Here is a 17,320-nt window from a genome sequence, read left to right on the forward strand (position 1 = left end):
GGGGGGGTGGGGGTCGGGAGGAGGTAGAAAGGTGGGGGGAGGGGCGCCTCAGTTGGCTCTCCCGCTCTCCGGGCTGCGCTCCCACTGTCTCCGCGGTAGCCGGAGGTCCCCAAGTTTTTCGGGGCGAGGGTGCTGCCTCCTACCCCACCGGGTCCCCTCCGTCGCTCTCGTCTTCCCTGGCGTTTTGCGTGTTGTCCAATTTGGGCGAGTTCTAATGGCGGCTGGGAGCCGCCAAGTCTCCGTGCAGAGCAACTGCTTGGGGCGGATATAGGAGATTTGAGCTGGGCCGCGAGGTGAGCCGCAGGGTCTCTCCGAACCGGTGCCCGGAGTGACCCGGACGACGCTGGGAAGGCCAATTCAGGAGAATGTTCAGTTCCCTTGAAGACACCGAGGGACCTTTCGGCCTTCCACCAACCCCGCCCTCTTCTTCTCTTAGAGCAGGCTTGTTCTCCACCTCCTGGTCTGTAATTTGAAGAACCACATTTAGCTACATCTGGTCGTTTAGATCCGTGTAGGTTTTGTTTTGTTTTGTTTTGTTTTGTTTTGTTTTGTTTTTTCAACCTGGTTTCTTCAGGGCTCTGTGGTGGGGCACGGTAGAAGTGCATGGAAACTCCTTGACCTCTTACCCTTTGTTTCCTCCCTCTGGTGGTTAGGAGATGGTGCTGTGTCCAGATTTGCTGTAACTAAATTTCTCAGCAGTCTCTCCTGTCGTTCCAGGATCCGGATTCACCTTCAGGCCGGTCTGGTGGGGCTTTGGCAGAAATTAAGGAAGAAGACATAACACTTGTGAGTAATTTTATCTTGCTTTTTAATTTTAATACACTTAGTGCAATAGTTAGTCTTTTTGTCATTCTGTTGCCTTGATGGCAAGAAGCTGATTGCTTAGATGGACCCTGTCCCCCCGAGCCAAGTCAGGTTAGTCCCCGGGAAAGCGCTGGGGATGTATGCTGATATTTACACCACTAGCTAGGATTAAAAGTTAGTTTCACTTTAAGTGCTCTCAATGTAACTCCCCCTCCCCCCAACGTATACAAATGTTGGATTAAGCAAAAACGCAGGGGCGCCTGGGTGGCTCAGTCAGGTGAGCCTCTAATGTTGGCCCAGGTCATGGTTTCACAGTTAGTGAATTTGAGCCCCACATCGGGTGTGCTGCTGTCAGCCTGTCAGCACAGCCTGCCTGGGACCCTCTGTCTCCCTTTGTCTGCCCCTCCCCCACTGGTGAGCCTGCTTGCCAAGTGGGCTTCCGTTCTCTCTCTCTCCCTCCCTCCCTCCCTCTCTCTCTCTCTCATTCTCTCGTTCTCTCTCTCTCTCTCTCTCTCTCTCCTTCTCTCTCTCTCAAAAATAAACATTAAAAAAAGAAAGAAAAATGTTTTGAATTTTCTGTTGTTTTAAGGTTGGTGAAGAGAATACTTTTGGTATGTTTGTCTTACACCTGAGAAAGATTTATATTTAAGTACCCTGATAGTCCTCTAGCTAGCATCACATCAGGAGGTACATAATCTAGTTGATGCACTATTTGTGGTTCTGAGATTGACCACAAATTGGTAGTGACAGCTGGATCTCTCTTATGATGTTAGTGTATATTTTCCTTGTACCCGAAGGTAATCTATGTAATGTTTTATTTTGGTACAATTAAATGCCCAATTCTCTGTCAGTTAATTGTTTTTTAACACCAGTCCTTGCCTGAATCAATAATTTTATTAGCAGTCTAAAGATGATGATTTTTTTAATGTTTAATTTTGAGAGAGAGAAAGAGTGCACAAGGCAGGGAGGGACAGGGAAAGGGAGACAGGATCCCAGGGGGGCTCTGCTAACAGCAGCAAGCTTGACATGAGGCTCACACTGGCGAATCCCAAGATCATGACCTGAGCCACACATTTGTGCCTGAATATGATAACTGTAAAAAAAAGAATCGCTGATTCTACATCTGTTATCTGGGATTCAGTACAGTCTTAGGTCCTGCCACTTTTGTTCTTTAGAGCTGTCCCAACAACTTACAGTTGGCGATTGAAAAGAAACTTGTGATTAGAATAATTCACATAGTAGTAGTACACCTGGCTTCCCTTTGGCCTTGTTGTTCCTTATCAATCTTGACTTTACACTTACCATTCTCATTCTTCACAGGACACATTTTCAGTTAGATCTAGGACACTGTGTCAGGATGTAGGCTGCTGTCTAGCTTTTAGGAATGGATATTGCTTCAGTTTGGTAATTTTTGTATGATTCATGAGTGGTGAGATTTCACATTCCAAGGAGTTTTGTGAGATGATGGGATGTAGGCATGGTTCTAGGGCTTTGCTGGGCATTCATAGAAAAAGGGAACCAGTGGGGACTGAGTTTGTCAGAGTAACAAGTCACTGACTCAGTTATTATCACTTAGAAAATCCATTTTTCTCAGAGTATTCCTAAGTATTTGCAGCATGATGTAGTATAAAGAACTAGGTTTTAGTGCCCACCAGATTAGAGTTAAAATGTCTACTATCTTGGGGTGCCTGACAGGCTCAGTCAGTGGGGCAGTTGACTCTTGATCTCAGGGTCATGAGTTCAAGCCTCCATGTTGGGCATAGAGATTACTTACAAAGTAAATAAATAAAAATTTACAGACTTTAATGACACATTTCTGCTATCTTATATACTTTAGTGCAAACTAAATAAAGTTCAATAAATGAACATTTATTATGGGCATTTTATAAATGAGCAAATTATGTATATCTTCCCAAGAGTGCTATGAAGATTTAATTGACTATAAAAATAGGTATAAAATGCCTGGCCCATAAATTACAGGACACACACACATATATATGTACATATATACACTTTAATTCTTCTGGGTTTTTGTGTTTCTGATTTTTTTATATCCTGAGATTTCCTCAGGTTTATCTTTCAACTTAAAACTAAGTTTTGTCTTGCTTTTATTGTTTTTTTAAATACTTATTTATCTCTGAGAGAGAGAGAGAGAGCACATGCTAAAGGTGAAGAGCTCGATGTGGGGCTTGAACTCACGAACTGCAAGATCATGACCTTAGCTGAAGTCGGATGTTTAATTGACTGAGCCACCCAAGGGTCCCATAAGTTTTCCCTTTGTGCTAAGCTTTTAATTTCTGGAAGCTCTTTTTTATATTAGAAATGTTAATTTGGGGGGTACCTGTTGGCTTAGTTGGTAGAGTATGCAACTGTTGATCTAGAAGAGGTTCTAAGTTCAAGCCCCACATTGGACATAGAACCCACCAAAAAAATTACTTTTTTATGATTTTTTTTACTCATAACCTATCTAGAGTTCTGATAATTTTGTGATTTTTCATTTTACTTTTGTTTTTCCTGCATTATCTATCTATCTTTTTTTCTCTTTTAACTATTATTAGAAACTTTCCTCATATTTCATAATTCTTTTTTGTTAAGATGCATTTAGGGTTTTTTTTTAATGTTTTATCTTTCATTTTTGAGAGAGAGAGAGAGACAGCAGGAGCAGTGGAGGGTCAGAGAGACAGGGAGACAGAGAATCGGAAGCAGGCTCCAGGCTCTGAGCTAGTTGTCAGCACAGAGCCCGATGCGAACCCATGAACCGTGAGATCATGACCTGAGCCGAAGCCGAACGCTTAGCCGACTGAGCCACTCAGACGCCCCCATATTTCATAATTCTTCACTGGGAAGTAGAATGCAAATCAGGAAAGTGTGGTTGGGCTTTCAATTTGGGAGCTTCACTGTAGAATGGTTCTTTTGGCCAGTTGATGGGGAATCTCTAGTGTCATTATCTTTAGGTCTTTTCTTTCTCTCTCTTTTTTTTTTTTTTTTTTTTTTTCTGGTTCCTAATTTCACAGAGAAGAGTGTTTCTGGGGCATCTGGGTGGCTCAGTCGATTTAGTGTCTGACTTCATTGTAGGTCATGATCTCGTAGCCCATTAGCCTGCATTGGGCTTTACTGTCAGCACAGAGCCTGCTTCGGATCCTCTGTCGCCCTTTCTCTCTTCCCTTCCTCTGTCTGTGCTCTCTGTCTCTCTCAAAATAAATAAGTAAACTTAAAAAAAAAAAAAGAAAGAAGAAGAAGAAGAGTGTTTCTGAGAAAGAAGTCTTCCAGGGAAGAGTCAGATCTTGAAAGGTAAAGGTCTAGATGCAAGCTCTGTTGGAATCAAGTGGGAGGAAGCATTTCATAGGATGATATTGAACCATTCACCCCTGCTTGGTGAACCCCAGACAAAAATCTTATGTTCTATCCAAAGAATAAAAGTCTAGAACTTGTGCCAGGATAGGGAAGAACCTGTCATCAAGATGGAGAAAGAGAATAGTTCTAGGATCTCCCTACCTCATTTTAGCTCCCTGATCCCCTATTTCAGGCATATCCATAGCTAGTGGTTTCTGAGTCTTTTGAAGATTCTGTGGTATAATCAGGATGTTTCTATTAGCTTCTTCCAAACTGTTTTAGAGTTTGGCTATCTCAGATTCACTGAGGTAGTTAAACAGTCCATTTGGTCTTCAGCTTATAAAATTTTGTTGCTTTGTTTATCATTTTTCCTTTCCTTGTGTGTAGGAACCCTACCATTGTTTATGGGAGTTTTGGAAGGGAGAGAAGTTGTGTGTGATTGATCTAGCAACTTAATACCTACCAGGCTATTAAATTTCTAGATAGTAATTTTGTACTTGGGCACTTCACTGATTCTCTTGCTATTTGTTGTAGTTGTTTGAGTCTTTTTTATCCTCTCTCATTACATTTGTTACATCTCCGGAATCATGGCACACCTTTATTTTGTTTCTGGTTGGTTTTTTTTTTTTTTTAATGTTCATTTTTGAGAGAGACACAGAGAGTGTGAGCAAAGGAGGTGCAGAAAGAGAGAGGGAGACACAGAATCTGAAGCAGGCTCTGTGTGGGCTTTGAGCTGTCAATGACGCAGGGCTCGAACTCACAAACTATGAGATCATGACCTGAGCTGAAGTTGGGTGCTTAACCGACTGAGCCACCCGGGCGCCACTTGTTTCTGGTTTTAAATGGGAATGCTTGTAGCAGATACTCACTAAACATGAAGTTGGCTTTCCACTTGAGATTATTTTTATGTAAATCTATAAATATGTAGTAAGAAAGACGTGTTTTGTGACAATATAAGTCCACAGACATGCAGTGGGACATCTTCTAGGACTAATTAATGATTAACAATGGTTTGGTGGGCGCCTGGGTAGCTCAGACATTGGCTCAGGTCATGATATTGCAGTTCACAAGTTCGAGCCCTGCGTCGAGTCTGGAGCTTGCTTCAGATTCTATGTCTCCCTCTCTCTCTACCCCTCCCTTATTCACGCTCTCTCTCTCTCTCTCTCTCTCTCTCTCAAAAATAAATAAGCATTTTAAAAAAATTCCTAAAAATGGTTTTTGTAACCTATATCCTAATTATCTTTTATAGAGCCTATAGATATAGGAAGCCAAAAACTGAACCTTTGGAATAATAATAAATTTTTTTTGTGGTGTGATTTTGTTTTAAGATTTTATTTTTAAATAATTGCTATACCCAACATGGGGCTTGGACTCAACCTTGTAATCAAGAGTTGTATGCTCTAGTGACTGAGTTAGCTAGACACTCCAATAATTAATTATTTTTAAATACTTTCCTGGTGATTTTAATTTTTTTTAAATGTTTATTATTTTTGAGAGAGAGAGAGAGAGAGAGAGAGAGAGACAGAGATCAAGCAAGGGAGTGTCAGAGAGAGAGGGAGACACAGAATTGGAAGCAGGCTTCAGGCTCTGAGTGGCCAGTACAGAGCCCAACATGAGGCTCGAACTCACAGACCAAGAGATCATGACCTAAGCCAAAGTTGCCCACTTAACCAACTGAGCCACCCAGGTGTCCCTGATTTTAATTTTTGAAGATTCATAGAGCAAGTTAGTTTACTTTTCTCTTATATGCTAATCGTGTTATATTAACATCTCAACATTTCTATTTTAGCTTTTTAAAACTGCTAACAGATTCTTTTTAATAATGTAAATTCTATGTAATATAAACATAATTGACTATTGAGTGGCTATTAAATTATTCAACTGATAAGAATTTATCAAAAACTTTTGCAACTTTTAAAAAACATTTTAAAAACTGACAATGTATGCTTTAAAGTGGCTAAAATGGCAAGTTTTATGTTATATATATTTTGCCAGAAATTTTTAATTTCCTTCAGGAAATAAAAACAACTGAGATGTCACTAAAAGTAAATACAAAAAGACAAAACACTTATTTATGTCTTTGTTTTAATAAGTCTTATCTTTACCCCTAATTAAATACTGAATTTTCCAAGGTTGTTACCAATTACCCAGAGATAGTCTGCATTAACAATCTTATTTGGGGTGCAGCCTCACTCTTTTGTATGGGTGGTATAATTTTTTATCAAATTTCTCTGTGCAGATTTTCCTTTCATTTTCCATTATTTGAGATTACATTAATTTTCGTGGTATCAAAATGAAAATAAATTTGTAGATGAAGAAGATACCAAAGGAGACTGTTTAAGATTAGATACTTGTTGGGGCACTTGGTGACTCAGTTGGGTAAGTACCTGACTTCGGTTCAGGTCATAATCTTGCTGTCTGTGGGTTCAAGCCCCACATCGGGCTCTGTGCTGACAGCTCAGAGCCTGGAGCCTGCTTTGGATTCTGTGTCTCCCCTCTCTCTCTCTGTCCCTCTCCCACTCATACTCTGTCTCTCAAAAATGAATAAATGTTAAAAAAATATTAAAAGGAAAAAAATAAGATTAGACACTTGTTGAAATCCTAGAATGTAGGCAAAGTCTTTGGCTGAATGCCTTCTCATAGGAGAGGGATTTAACTTTTTTTTTTCTTTAATATGATCTAAGCAGACACTAGGGACTTGCATGTCCAGTTATCTCAATAAAAACCTTCTTTATTTATTTATTTTAAAAAATTTTCTTATGTTTTTTAAAAATTTATTTTTGAGGGACAGAGAGAGACAGCGCGAGCAGGGGAGGGTCAGCAAGAGGGAGATACAGAATCTGAAGCAGGCTCCAAGCTCTGAGCTGTCAGCACAGCCTGATGCAGGGCTCGAACCCACGAACTGCAAGATCATGACCTGAGCCGAAGCCAGATGCTTAACCAACTGAGCCACCCAGGCATCCCTCAATAAAAATCTTCTAATTGTATATTATCCCCATTTACAGTTTATAGTTTAGAAAACTCAATAAGGTGAAGTAATTTGCTCAGTGCCACATGGCTAATTTGCTAAACCATAACTTTTTCTGATTTTGGATAATATTACTGAAGTAGTCAAAGCTTTTCTGTAGTCTTCTGTTTCTGAAATTAAAGTATTTGGTTAAATTATATGCACAATGACTTGTAGTAGTGGTTTAACTTTTTTAAATCTGTGACTTGAAAGTAGGTGAATACTTAATCTTTTTTCAGAGATGGCAGCCTACAATGAGTCAAGCATGAAGAATGCCCTTTCTTTTATTTTCTCTGAAAAGATTAAGACGTATCCTAGCAGCCACCAGAGGACACTGTGGAGTTAGCAATAGCCCTTTTCCAGATATTGTTCTTTTCTGTTGTAGGTTTATTGATATATAGAAAGGACTAAGAGAATTCATGTATAACAGCTCTTATATGTCATAATTCACTTTAAATTAAATTATTGTCTCTTTTCTTTGACCACCAACCACATAACAAGTTTACTGGATGAATGTTAATCATGATCCCAACTTTTGTGTTTTTTATAACCCTTTAAAGTGGTCTCTTAGATTTGTTACGTTTGTCTTTAAAATGGACTTACTGAATGTTGATTTTACTTTAATCAGTTCATCTTAAAGATAAGTAATTTCTAAAAATTGTTTTATACATTAATTGCATATAAGATAGTGCCTATGAAATTGATTCTAGAGTCAGATTTCTTAGATTTGAATCCTGACTCTATCCTTTGGACATTTGGCCAGGCTATGCTGATTACATATCTTCTGAGTCTTCATTTCCTAATGGGTAAGATGGGAAGAAGAATAGCTTCTACTTCACTTTCATAAGCATTAACTGAGTTAATATTTAATGACATAACACTTACTAAGAATAAACTTTACATATTGCATTACTTCATCATCAATTAAAATTAGTTGGGAAAATTTTTGAATGGAAATGTTATGTAGCATATTTCAGTATGAACTGTTCAAAAATGGAATGATGACTCCTATATGAAATGAGTTTTCTTAATAATTCAATACCTATAAAGCTCCCAGCTTCTTTATTCTTGACTTTCTAAGACTATTGAGGCCATCATATATAAACTTACCTCAGCTTTTCATCTATCATTTTTGTGTACTTACAAACATTCCAAGTATACTTAGTGTTTGTTTCCCTTCTTGTCTTTCAGACAGAGGTGAATTTTTACTCATGATCAATTTCATTACCACATATGCACAATATCCTCATCTTCTGTCTACTTTTAAGACCCTTGCTTCATCGGTTATTTATTTTTCCAGGTACTTCAACTATGTCTGTCTACTGGATCCTTTCCTTGTCATACCCTAGTACATAATAGGTTCAAAGAAGTATTTGAATATAACTGAATGCTAAGAATTTGGGGCCTAGGGTTAGAGCCTGGGGTTTAAGTCCTACTCAGTCTTACCTAGAACAATGTAGTAGGCTTCTGTTTCCTGATTTGTAAAGTAGACTAAATTATACCTACATTATGGGGCTGTTTTCAGAATTTTACATAAAAAACCCATAGCATAATGTCTGGCAATTTCTGGACAAGGAAAAGAAGTCATCAAATTATGTCAGAAGCAGAGAATTTGAAAAAAAGTGACAAAGACACTAGAGAAATAAGGATTAGACGATAATCACTTATTTTAGTACACAAAAGTATAGTATAGTATTTGTATTTGGACCCTGGGTGATTGGTTAAAACACAATAATCATACTATACTCTACTAGAACTTTTGTTTTTTACTTTTCTCTGTTACAGGTTCTCTGGCATGGATAAATGTTCAGTGAGAGGATTAGACTTAGCTGAACAGACTCCTGTTTTATTAAAGAGTAAAGCCATGGCAACCAGCCTCATGGATGTTGGAAATTCATTTGGTGACCCAAATAGTTCTTTAGTTAATAGATCTAGAAACTCATCAGTGGAAGATGAAGATGATGATGATGACAATGATGATGTTGTATTTATTGAATCTATACAACCTCCTTCAACTTCTGCTCCAGCAATAGCTGATCAAAGAAATTTTACATTTGGTTCATCAAGAAATGAAAGTCTACAAGGAAATTATTCCATAATTCTTCCTTCCTCAAGAGATTCAGTTTCTCAGAAGGGAAATATAAGTGAGACAATTGTTATTGATGATGAAGAGGACATAGAAACAAATGGAGGAGAAAAGAAAAATTCTTCCAATTATATTGAATGGGGACTTCCTGGAACTAAAAATAGAACCAAAGATTTGGATTTCTCCACTTCCAGTCTTTCAAGAAGTAAGGTAAATGCAGGAATGGGTAATAATGTTATCACTACGAATTGACTCTGAAATTCCTATTACTAATGTTGCAGCCTTAGAGACAGGTATAAGCTCTGAATGCTGGGCAAGATATGAACTTAATGATTACACATATAACATCACTATAGTGAATACGAACTTGGGAGATGTCACTAAAGGACTTCAGTCACATAATTTTGGTGTTAATATACAAACATACACCCCATCTTTAACTTCACAGACCAAGACTGCAGTAGGACCTTTTAATCCTGGTAGAATGAATGTGGCAGGAGATGAATTTCAGAATGGAGGATTTGCAGCTCATCATAGTCCTGGTAAGCAGTAAGTGATTTTATTGATCTATAAATAAAATATTTTTTTCTCTTGACTTTCATATTAAGATAGAATGTTTTACTTACAATCTACTTGGTCTCTGATTTTTCAGAAATTAAATGTTTTACCCAATGCAATTTACATCTGAAATGTTTTAATTGAAAAACCTCCATAATTACTCCCACAACCCTTGTTAACTATTTATTTTTATTTTTTATTTTTGTGTTTTATTTATTTTTGAGAGAGAGAGAGACAGCGTAAACAGGAGAGGGTCAGAGAGAGAGGGAGACACAGACTCTGAAGACAGGCTCCAGGCTCTGAGCTAGCTGTCAGCACAGAGCCTGACGTGGGGCTTGAACACACGAACCGCAAGATAATGACCTTAGCTGAAGCCAGACACTCAACCGACTGAGCCACCCAGGCGCGCCCCTAGTTTTTTTTTTTTTTTTTTAAATGCTTATTCGATTTTGAAAGAGACAGAGTGTGAGTGGGGTAGGAGCAGAGAGCGAGGGAGACACAAAATCCAAAGCAGGCTCCAGGCCCTGAGCTGTCAGCACAAGGCCTGAACCCACGAACTGTGAGATCACGACGTGAGCCGAAGTTGGCCACTTCACTGACTGAGCCGTGAGATGCCCCTGGTTTCTTTTTTTAATGTAAAAATCATAGAATAAAAAAATGGATAGTGAATTAAAGAAATAAAGTAATATATAATAATTGAATTTTATTTAATTTGTAACTACATAACTTGAAATTTGAATTTTTGTGTTTCAAGTGTTTACTTTTGGACTGCTTGTCTTTTATTTTTGTTTTTATTTATTTATTTTTGTTTTTTTCAAATATACTTTATTTCTTCAATCAGGCCATATTTCATGGGTGCTCAATGCTTTTACTTAGCATCAATTATGAGTTGGTTTTGAAACAATTCATTATTACACCAGCTGGGATGATTACTGATCTCTCCATTCCTTTGGGGTGACTCTGCCAACAGGGGACAGGTTCCATTCTATTCCAATTTGTGTTGCTGTATAAGCCCATACAACAACACAGAAGGTGGCTCCACTAGCTAATACAGCATTACCATATTTGTCATGGAAATCAGGTGTCCGTTTCTGATGGCTTTGCCTTGCAATTGTTTGCTGAATGCTTTGAACTCGGAGACGACTTAGAGCATTTCTGGCCATGGGAAACATCCTGAAGCTGAAGACAGAACAGTACAACTGTAGCTGCTGATTTGCTACGATCTGGGGCCAGTCCCCTTGCAAAGAGCCCTGAAAAAAATTATTTTTGTTTTTAAATCAGTATATTATTAGTTGCTTTATTTTATGTTATTTTAAAAGCCCTATTTTTTAAATTTTATTTTATTTTTTTTAATCTATCTATTTTTGAGAGAGGGAGCAGGTAAGCATGGAATGGGGGAGAGAGAGAGAGAGAGAGGGAAGGAGGGAGGGAGGGAAAGAGGGATGTGGGGAGAGAGGGAGGGAGGGAGAGTCTTAAGCAGGCTCCATAGTGCAAAGCCCAACACAGAGCTCAGTCTGAGGACCCTGAGATCACGACCAGATTCGAAACCAGGAGTTGGACACTCCAGCCACAAAGCCACTGCGGCACCCACAGGAGCTTACATTTTTAAAACTTAATATGGACAGTCTTCTGATAAAATTAAAATATGGAGAAAGTTATTTAAAACTTAACAAATCTAGGGGCACCTGGGCAGCTCAGTCGGTTGAGCGTTTGACTTCGGCTCAGGTCATTATCTCACGGTTCGTGAGTTTGAGCCCCGCGTCGGGCTCTGTGCTGACTGCTCACTCGCTCGCTCAGAACCTGGAGCCTGCTTCGGAGTCTGCGTCTCCCTCTCTCTCTCTCTCTCTCCCTCCACTGTTCATGCTATGTCTGTCTCTCTCAAAAATAAATAAATGTAATAAAAATTAAAAAGTATATATTATAAAAAAATAAAAGAAAACTTAGCAAATCTTTTTGGCAGCTTTGTCATGGTTTAGTGTGGGTGTTTGAGAGTTAGCAATTTTGTTTTAGTCTTTTTCTTGGTTATTTTAGTGCTTTAAGCTATTGACCAACCTAGAATTTTGGGAAGGGACTGAATAGAAACTAGATTTAAGAACCTCATTTACTGCTTTAATGGAATGCCAGAACTTTTCTTTCTTTTAAATTAATCTTTTTTTCTGGTTATGAAAATACTACATGATTTTTACAGAACATTTGTAAGAAATTATGGTTAGAAATAAAATATCTTTCACTTTATCCCACTACCTAGCAAAAACTACAGCTAAAATTTTGTTTTCAGTCTTTTGCCTCCGTGGTTTAAAAAAATATAATTTAGAGCACATTACATACAATTTTGTGCTTACTTTGGTTTACTTAATCTAAGTTTTAACATGTCATTTTAAAAATAGAAGTTTCCATTTTTATAAAATACTTTTTTGTCTGATATAGCCCTTTCTTCCTTTTTTTAGCATTTGTATGATACCCAGTTTTTAATCCCATTTATTCCCATTGTTGAAACTCTGCACTAAATTTCTTTGTCTACATTTATTATTTCTACAGGATAGTTCTCAAACATTTTAGGCTCAGTTTCACTCTTAAAAATAATTGAGGGCCCCTCCAAGATTTTTTTAATTTATATCTATTAAGTATCTTATTAGACTTTAATGCACAGAATTTTAAAAAAGTATTTAACAATAATTATGTATTATGACAAAATACAATTTTTAATGCAAACTCTTCAGGGGCGCCTGGGTGGCTCAGTCAGTTAAGCGTCCAACTTAAGCTCAGGTTATGATCTCATGGTTTGTGGGTTCGAGCCCCACATTGGGCTCTGTGCTAACAGCTTGCTCAGAGCCTCAAGCTTGCTTCGGATTCTCTCTCCTTCTCTTTCTCTGCTCCTACCCCATTTATGCTCTGTCTCTCTCTGTCTCTCAATAATAAATAAATTTTAAAAAAAAAGAAAACTATTTTCAAAATTAAGTGAACAGTGCTATTGTTTCACATTTCTGCAAATATCTTTAAAGTCTGACTTAGCAGAAGATAGAAAGTTATATGGTATCTCCTCACAGCTATTTCTACATTGAATCTGTTGCACTATCTTCTTTTGTTTGAAGTATAAGAACATCTGGACTCACATAGATATTTAGTTGTAGGAGGGAGCACTATTTTAGTGATCTTTTTAGACAATTATGGATAGTTAGGGTTTTTTGATACTGTCCCAAAACTTGCTAAGTGACTGTTTCTTAAAGGTTCTTAAACAATGTGGAATCTGAAATCGTATAAAGAAGTTTTCATACTTTATTACATTAAGATTCATTGATCTGTGGATCGATCTTTTATCTTTGTATGATTTGGTCATATTGTGCTTTGGTCAAATGAAAAGTATACATATTTAGAAAATATCAATTCATTGAACTTCTAGATGTTGACACAGTATTTTAAATGTTGACACTTTAGAAAGCTCTCAAGCCAACAGTGGTGGATAAAGTTTTCAAAGATGCTGATTTTCACTTGAAAGCTCAAATTTTCTCATTAGCAACAAATACTGTCATTTTTCTTGAAGTGAATTTTTCTTAATTTATTTTCAAGAAAATGTCAGTGATCAGTTTGTCAGTTTTTCTTTTAAGTAAAAGTGGCATTTCGTGAAAAAAGCCTAGTTTAGCTTGCAATGTAACTATTTTATGAGTGCTTTCCCACTTTTCTGTCAGACAACCATTGTACTTTGGTATGAAACAAGTGTTTTATGCACGCTTCCCTGTTCATCATGTAGAATATTAAGATACAGTAAAAGGCTGAAATTTAGTAAAATAGATACCAGTTTGTACTATTTCATCATGGACATCTGTTTGATAAATAATAGCACTGGCCTTTGTGTCTTTAATTCTAAGGAGAGAGACTAACTCCTTGGAATTTCCCCAGTATTGAGATTGTCTTTTCTATTTATGAGCCTTTTGAATCATATCTGAATTTGTTTGGGCTAAGTCTTTAATCAGATGACTAAGGCTGAGGGAGGCTTACCAGAAAGACCACTCATGTGATTAGAGTGTTGGAAGTTTTACCAGTCCAGGGAATAGAGGAAGGCTAGAGATGCAGTTCAGTCACATGCAGTGAATAGTCTGTCAGTCATACCTGTGCAGTGAAACAATAATAAAAACTCTAGACACTGAAACTCAATTCAGCTTCCTGTTTGGTGAGCTCATCAGTGTGCCAGGTACATAACGCAACCTGATTCCATAGAGAGTAGTCACAGAAGCTCTACATGTGGGACCTTCCAAGCTTTATCCTTCTTCATCTCCTCATTTGGTTGGTCCTGATTTGTATCCTTTATATTAAAACTGTGTTGGGGCGCCTGGTTGGCTCAGTCGGTTAAGCCTCCGACTTCAGCTCAGGTCATGATTCATGTTTGTGGGTTCGAGCCCCGCATCAGGCTCTGTGGTGACAGCTCAGAGCCTGGAGCCTGCTTTTTGGACTCTGTGTCCCTCTCTCCCTGGCCCTCCCCTTTCATGCTCTGTCTCAAAAATAAATAAAACATTAAAAAAAATTTTTTTTAAACCTGTGATTGTGGGGCACCTGGGTGGCTTAATCTGTTAAGCTTCTGAGTTTTGATTTCAGCTCAGCTCAATTTTGTGGGTTTGAGCCCTGCATTGGGGTCTGCGCTGACAGCACAGAGCCTGTTTGGGATTCTCTTTCCCTCTTTCTCTGCCCCTCTCTCCCTCTCTTTCTTTCTCAAATATAAATAAATATGATTTTAAGTATAGAGCTCTTCTGAGTTCTGAGTCATTCTAGCAAATTATCAAACCTGAGAGGGTCTTAGGAACCTCCCTGATTTATAGCCACTTGGGCAGAAATATGGGTCACATCTGAAATGACTGGCAATCTTGTTGGGGACTATTACTTTTAAACCTGTGCGGTCTGATGTAAACTCCAGGTAGTGTCAGAATTGTATGGACCATTTGGTGTTGGAATAACAACTGTAAATAAGTGAAGGTGATGCTTTTTCTTTTCTTCAGATATGTGGTAGTTCAGTTCCACTGCCAGCAATTATACCCATCACTGCTTTTGCACCATCATTGTAAATGCCAACAGTGAAAAATGCAAATGATCTTAGTAATCTTATGGAAGTAGTTTGGCGTCACATCCCCTATTATTTCTTTTTCTAATACAGTGTTGAATAGAAATGGTAAGAGTATAGAGCCTTGCTTTGTTCTTGACTGGAGTAGGGGTTGGGGGCATTTGACATTTCATTTTTATTAGTTCTTATCAGATACTATACTTTTTACATTTATTTAATCATTTGTTATTGAAGTTTCTAGTCTTTGCACTTGTAAACGGGTTTTTCATGAATATCTCTGTAAGTTGACACACTTTTCTTATTTTCTTTAGAAAAGTTTCTGTAGGTGGAATTGCTAAGTGAAAGTGTCAACCTATTTTTATTTTTTATTTAGTTTAATAATTTTAGGTGGGTTTTAAAAAATGTTTTATTTATCTTTGAGACAGGGAGGGGCAGAGAGGGAAACAGAATCCAAAGCAGGCTCCAGGCTCAGAGCTGTCAGCACAGAGCCCAACACAGGGCTCTAACCCACAGTGCTCTAACCCACTAATGTGAGATCATGACCTGAGCCAAAGTCCCAGTTGAAGACTTAACCAACTGAGCCACCCACACACCGCTAGGTGGGTTTTGTTTTTGAGGGAGAGTGAGAGAGAGAGAACACATGTATGGGGCAAGGGAAAGAGGGAGAGAGAGAATCTTAAGCAGGCTCTTTTCCTGCAGTGGAGCCCACAACCTGAGATACCACCTGAGCTAAAATCAAGTGTCAGACAGTTAACTGACCGAGCCACCCAGGTGCCACCTCATCAATATATTTTTAAAGCTTTTTTTTCTTTTTTTAACTTTTTAATTTATTTGTGAGAGAGACAGAGCACAAGCAGGAGAGGGTCAGAGAGAGAGGCAGACACAGACTCTGAAGCAGGCTCCAGGCTCGGAGCTGTCTGTACAGAGCCCGACATGGGGCTCAAACCCATGAACCATGAGATCATGACCTGAGCTAAAGCGGACACTTAATCGACTGAACCACCCAGGCACCCCGAAAACTTTTGATGGTTAGTGCAAAATTGCCCCCACCAGAAAATGGTATTACTTTCCTTACAGCATAATTTTTTTCTCCACATTGTAAGCTCAGGGGTAGGAGTGTTAATGTTTGCTAAACTGATCATTTAAAGGTGGTGTCATCTTAATTTACACATCACTGAACTTTAAAAAATATATTTGCAAATTTTTATGAATTTTTTGATCTTTGTATCCATTTATTATCATGTACATCTTTTGTTTATTGAATAACAATTAAACCTGAGAAATCATATCATGAAAATTTGTGATGTCTATGATGAAGCAAACTGAAGATGTTGAAGTCTTGAAATAATGTCCATTGAAAATCATCCTTGGGTTCTGTTTATTTCTTTTACTCTTTTACTTGTATTTTGTTTTAGAATTACTTATTAGACTTTAAATACCTGGATAAGCCTGAATTTCATCTTATGTACATATAAGCTCTTAAAAGCAGAAACTTTGCTGTGTATTTTTTGTTTGCTTCATCCTTGACCATTTTTCACCTTTTGGAGTAAGTTTAAGTTGTGTATTTATTGATAGATGTGGATAAATAAGATGCTTTACAATTTAAAAGCATGGCATAGACTGATAATATAAAAAGCATGCTGTAGTTAGATGCTATACTATCATTCCACTGAAATTGTGGCTGTAATTAAGACTTGCAAATGTTATTTGGAAGTAGTTTTGGTTACTCTTGGTTTGTCATCTCTTTATCTCACTAATTCAGAAGTGTATGTTATATTTTTATATTTTCTCATCATGTAAAGTATCAGTGATTGTTAAAATGTAACAAAGAAAAAAGTGCTACATGGCTCACTTGACACTCATTCATCTAAATGGAGATGTTCTTTTTTTTTATTAAAACATTTTTAAATGTTTTTTATTTTATTTTTGAGAGAGAGTGTGAGCAGGGAAGGGTCAGAGAGAGAGGGAAACACAGAATCCGAAGCAGGCTCCAGGCTCTGAGCTAGCTTTCAGCACAGAGCCCGACATGGGGTGGGGCTTGAACCCACAAACTATGGGATCATGACCTGAGCCAAAGCCGGACGCTTAACTGACTGAGCCATCCAGGCGCCCCCTAAATGGAAATGTTCTTAACTACATACATTTAAACTGTTTATGATACATGACCACAAATTTCTAACATTTATGAAGTGTGGACAAATTTACTATGTTCCTGAGCTCTCCAAAATTCTATTTTTGGGGACAAAAGTTACAGAACTATATCCTTTAAATAATAACAGTGTAGAATTCTGTAAAGAATGTTTACCAGGTTGTCAGATGATGAGTGACGTTGAAGGTATGTTTGTAGCTGGCACTTCTGGCTGGCTAAGGTTTTAGAGTGTGCAGCTCTTGATCTTGGTGTTGTGAGTTCAAGCCCCACATTGGGTGTAGAAATTACATTAAAATTAAAAAAAAAAAGAAATTACATTAAAATCATAATAAA

General features: G+C 37.9%; 2 protein-coding genes across 8 annotated transcripts in view; one reads left to right on the forward strand and one right to left on the reverse strand.

The window, feature by feature from the left end:
* The first annotated feature begins 53 nt into the window (after window positions 1-53).
* ZMYM5 (zinc finger MYM-type containing 5) overlaps window positions 54-17,320 on the forward strand; it is a 34,693-nt gene continuing 17,426 nt past the window's right edge. For 2 of the 7 annotated variants that reach the window (XM_029937012.1, XM_029937011.1), the window contains exons 1-5: window positions 60-511; window positions 718-786; window positions 8,336-8,444; window positions 8,930-9,440; window positions 9,679-9,772. In XM_029937012.1, coding sequence (XP_029792872.1) covers window positions 8,356-8,444; window positions 8,930-9,440; window positions 9,679-9,772 — 694 coding nt within the window. In that variant the 5' untranslated portion in view covers window positions 60-511; window positions 718-786; window positions 8,336-8,355. Of the gene's footprint in view, window positions 512-717; window positions 787-8,335; window positions 8,445-8,929; window positions 9,441-9,678; window positions 9,780-17,320 lie in introns of all 7 variants that reach the window. The other 5 variants (XM_029937014.1, XM_029937013.1, XM_029937009.1 and 2 more) reach the window with 5 other exon arrangements.
* On the reverse strand, window positions 10,629-10,975 carry LOC115289666 (cytochrome c oxidase subunit 7B, mitochondrial). The gene has a single exon (XM_029937015.1). The coding sequence runs from the start codon at window positions 10,958-10,960 to the stop codon at window positions 10,718-10,720; it is 243 nt and encodes an 80-aa protein (XP_029792875.1). The 5' UTR covers window positions 10,961-10,975; the 3' UTR covers window positions 10,629-10,717.

This window comes from Suricata suricatta, chromosome 4, assembly GCF_006229205.1.
Source record: "Suricata suricatta isolate VVHF042 chromosome 4, meerkat_22Aug2017_6uvM2_HiC, whole genome shotgun sequence".
Classification (NCBI taxonomy): Eukaryota; Metazoa; Chordata; class Mammalia; order Carnivora; family Herpestidae; genus Suricata; species Suricata suricatta.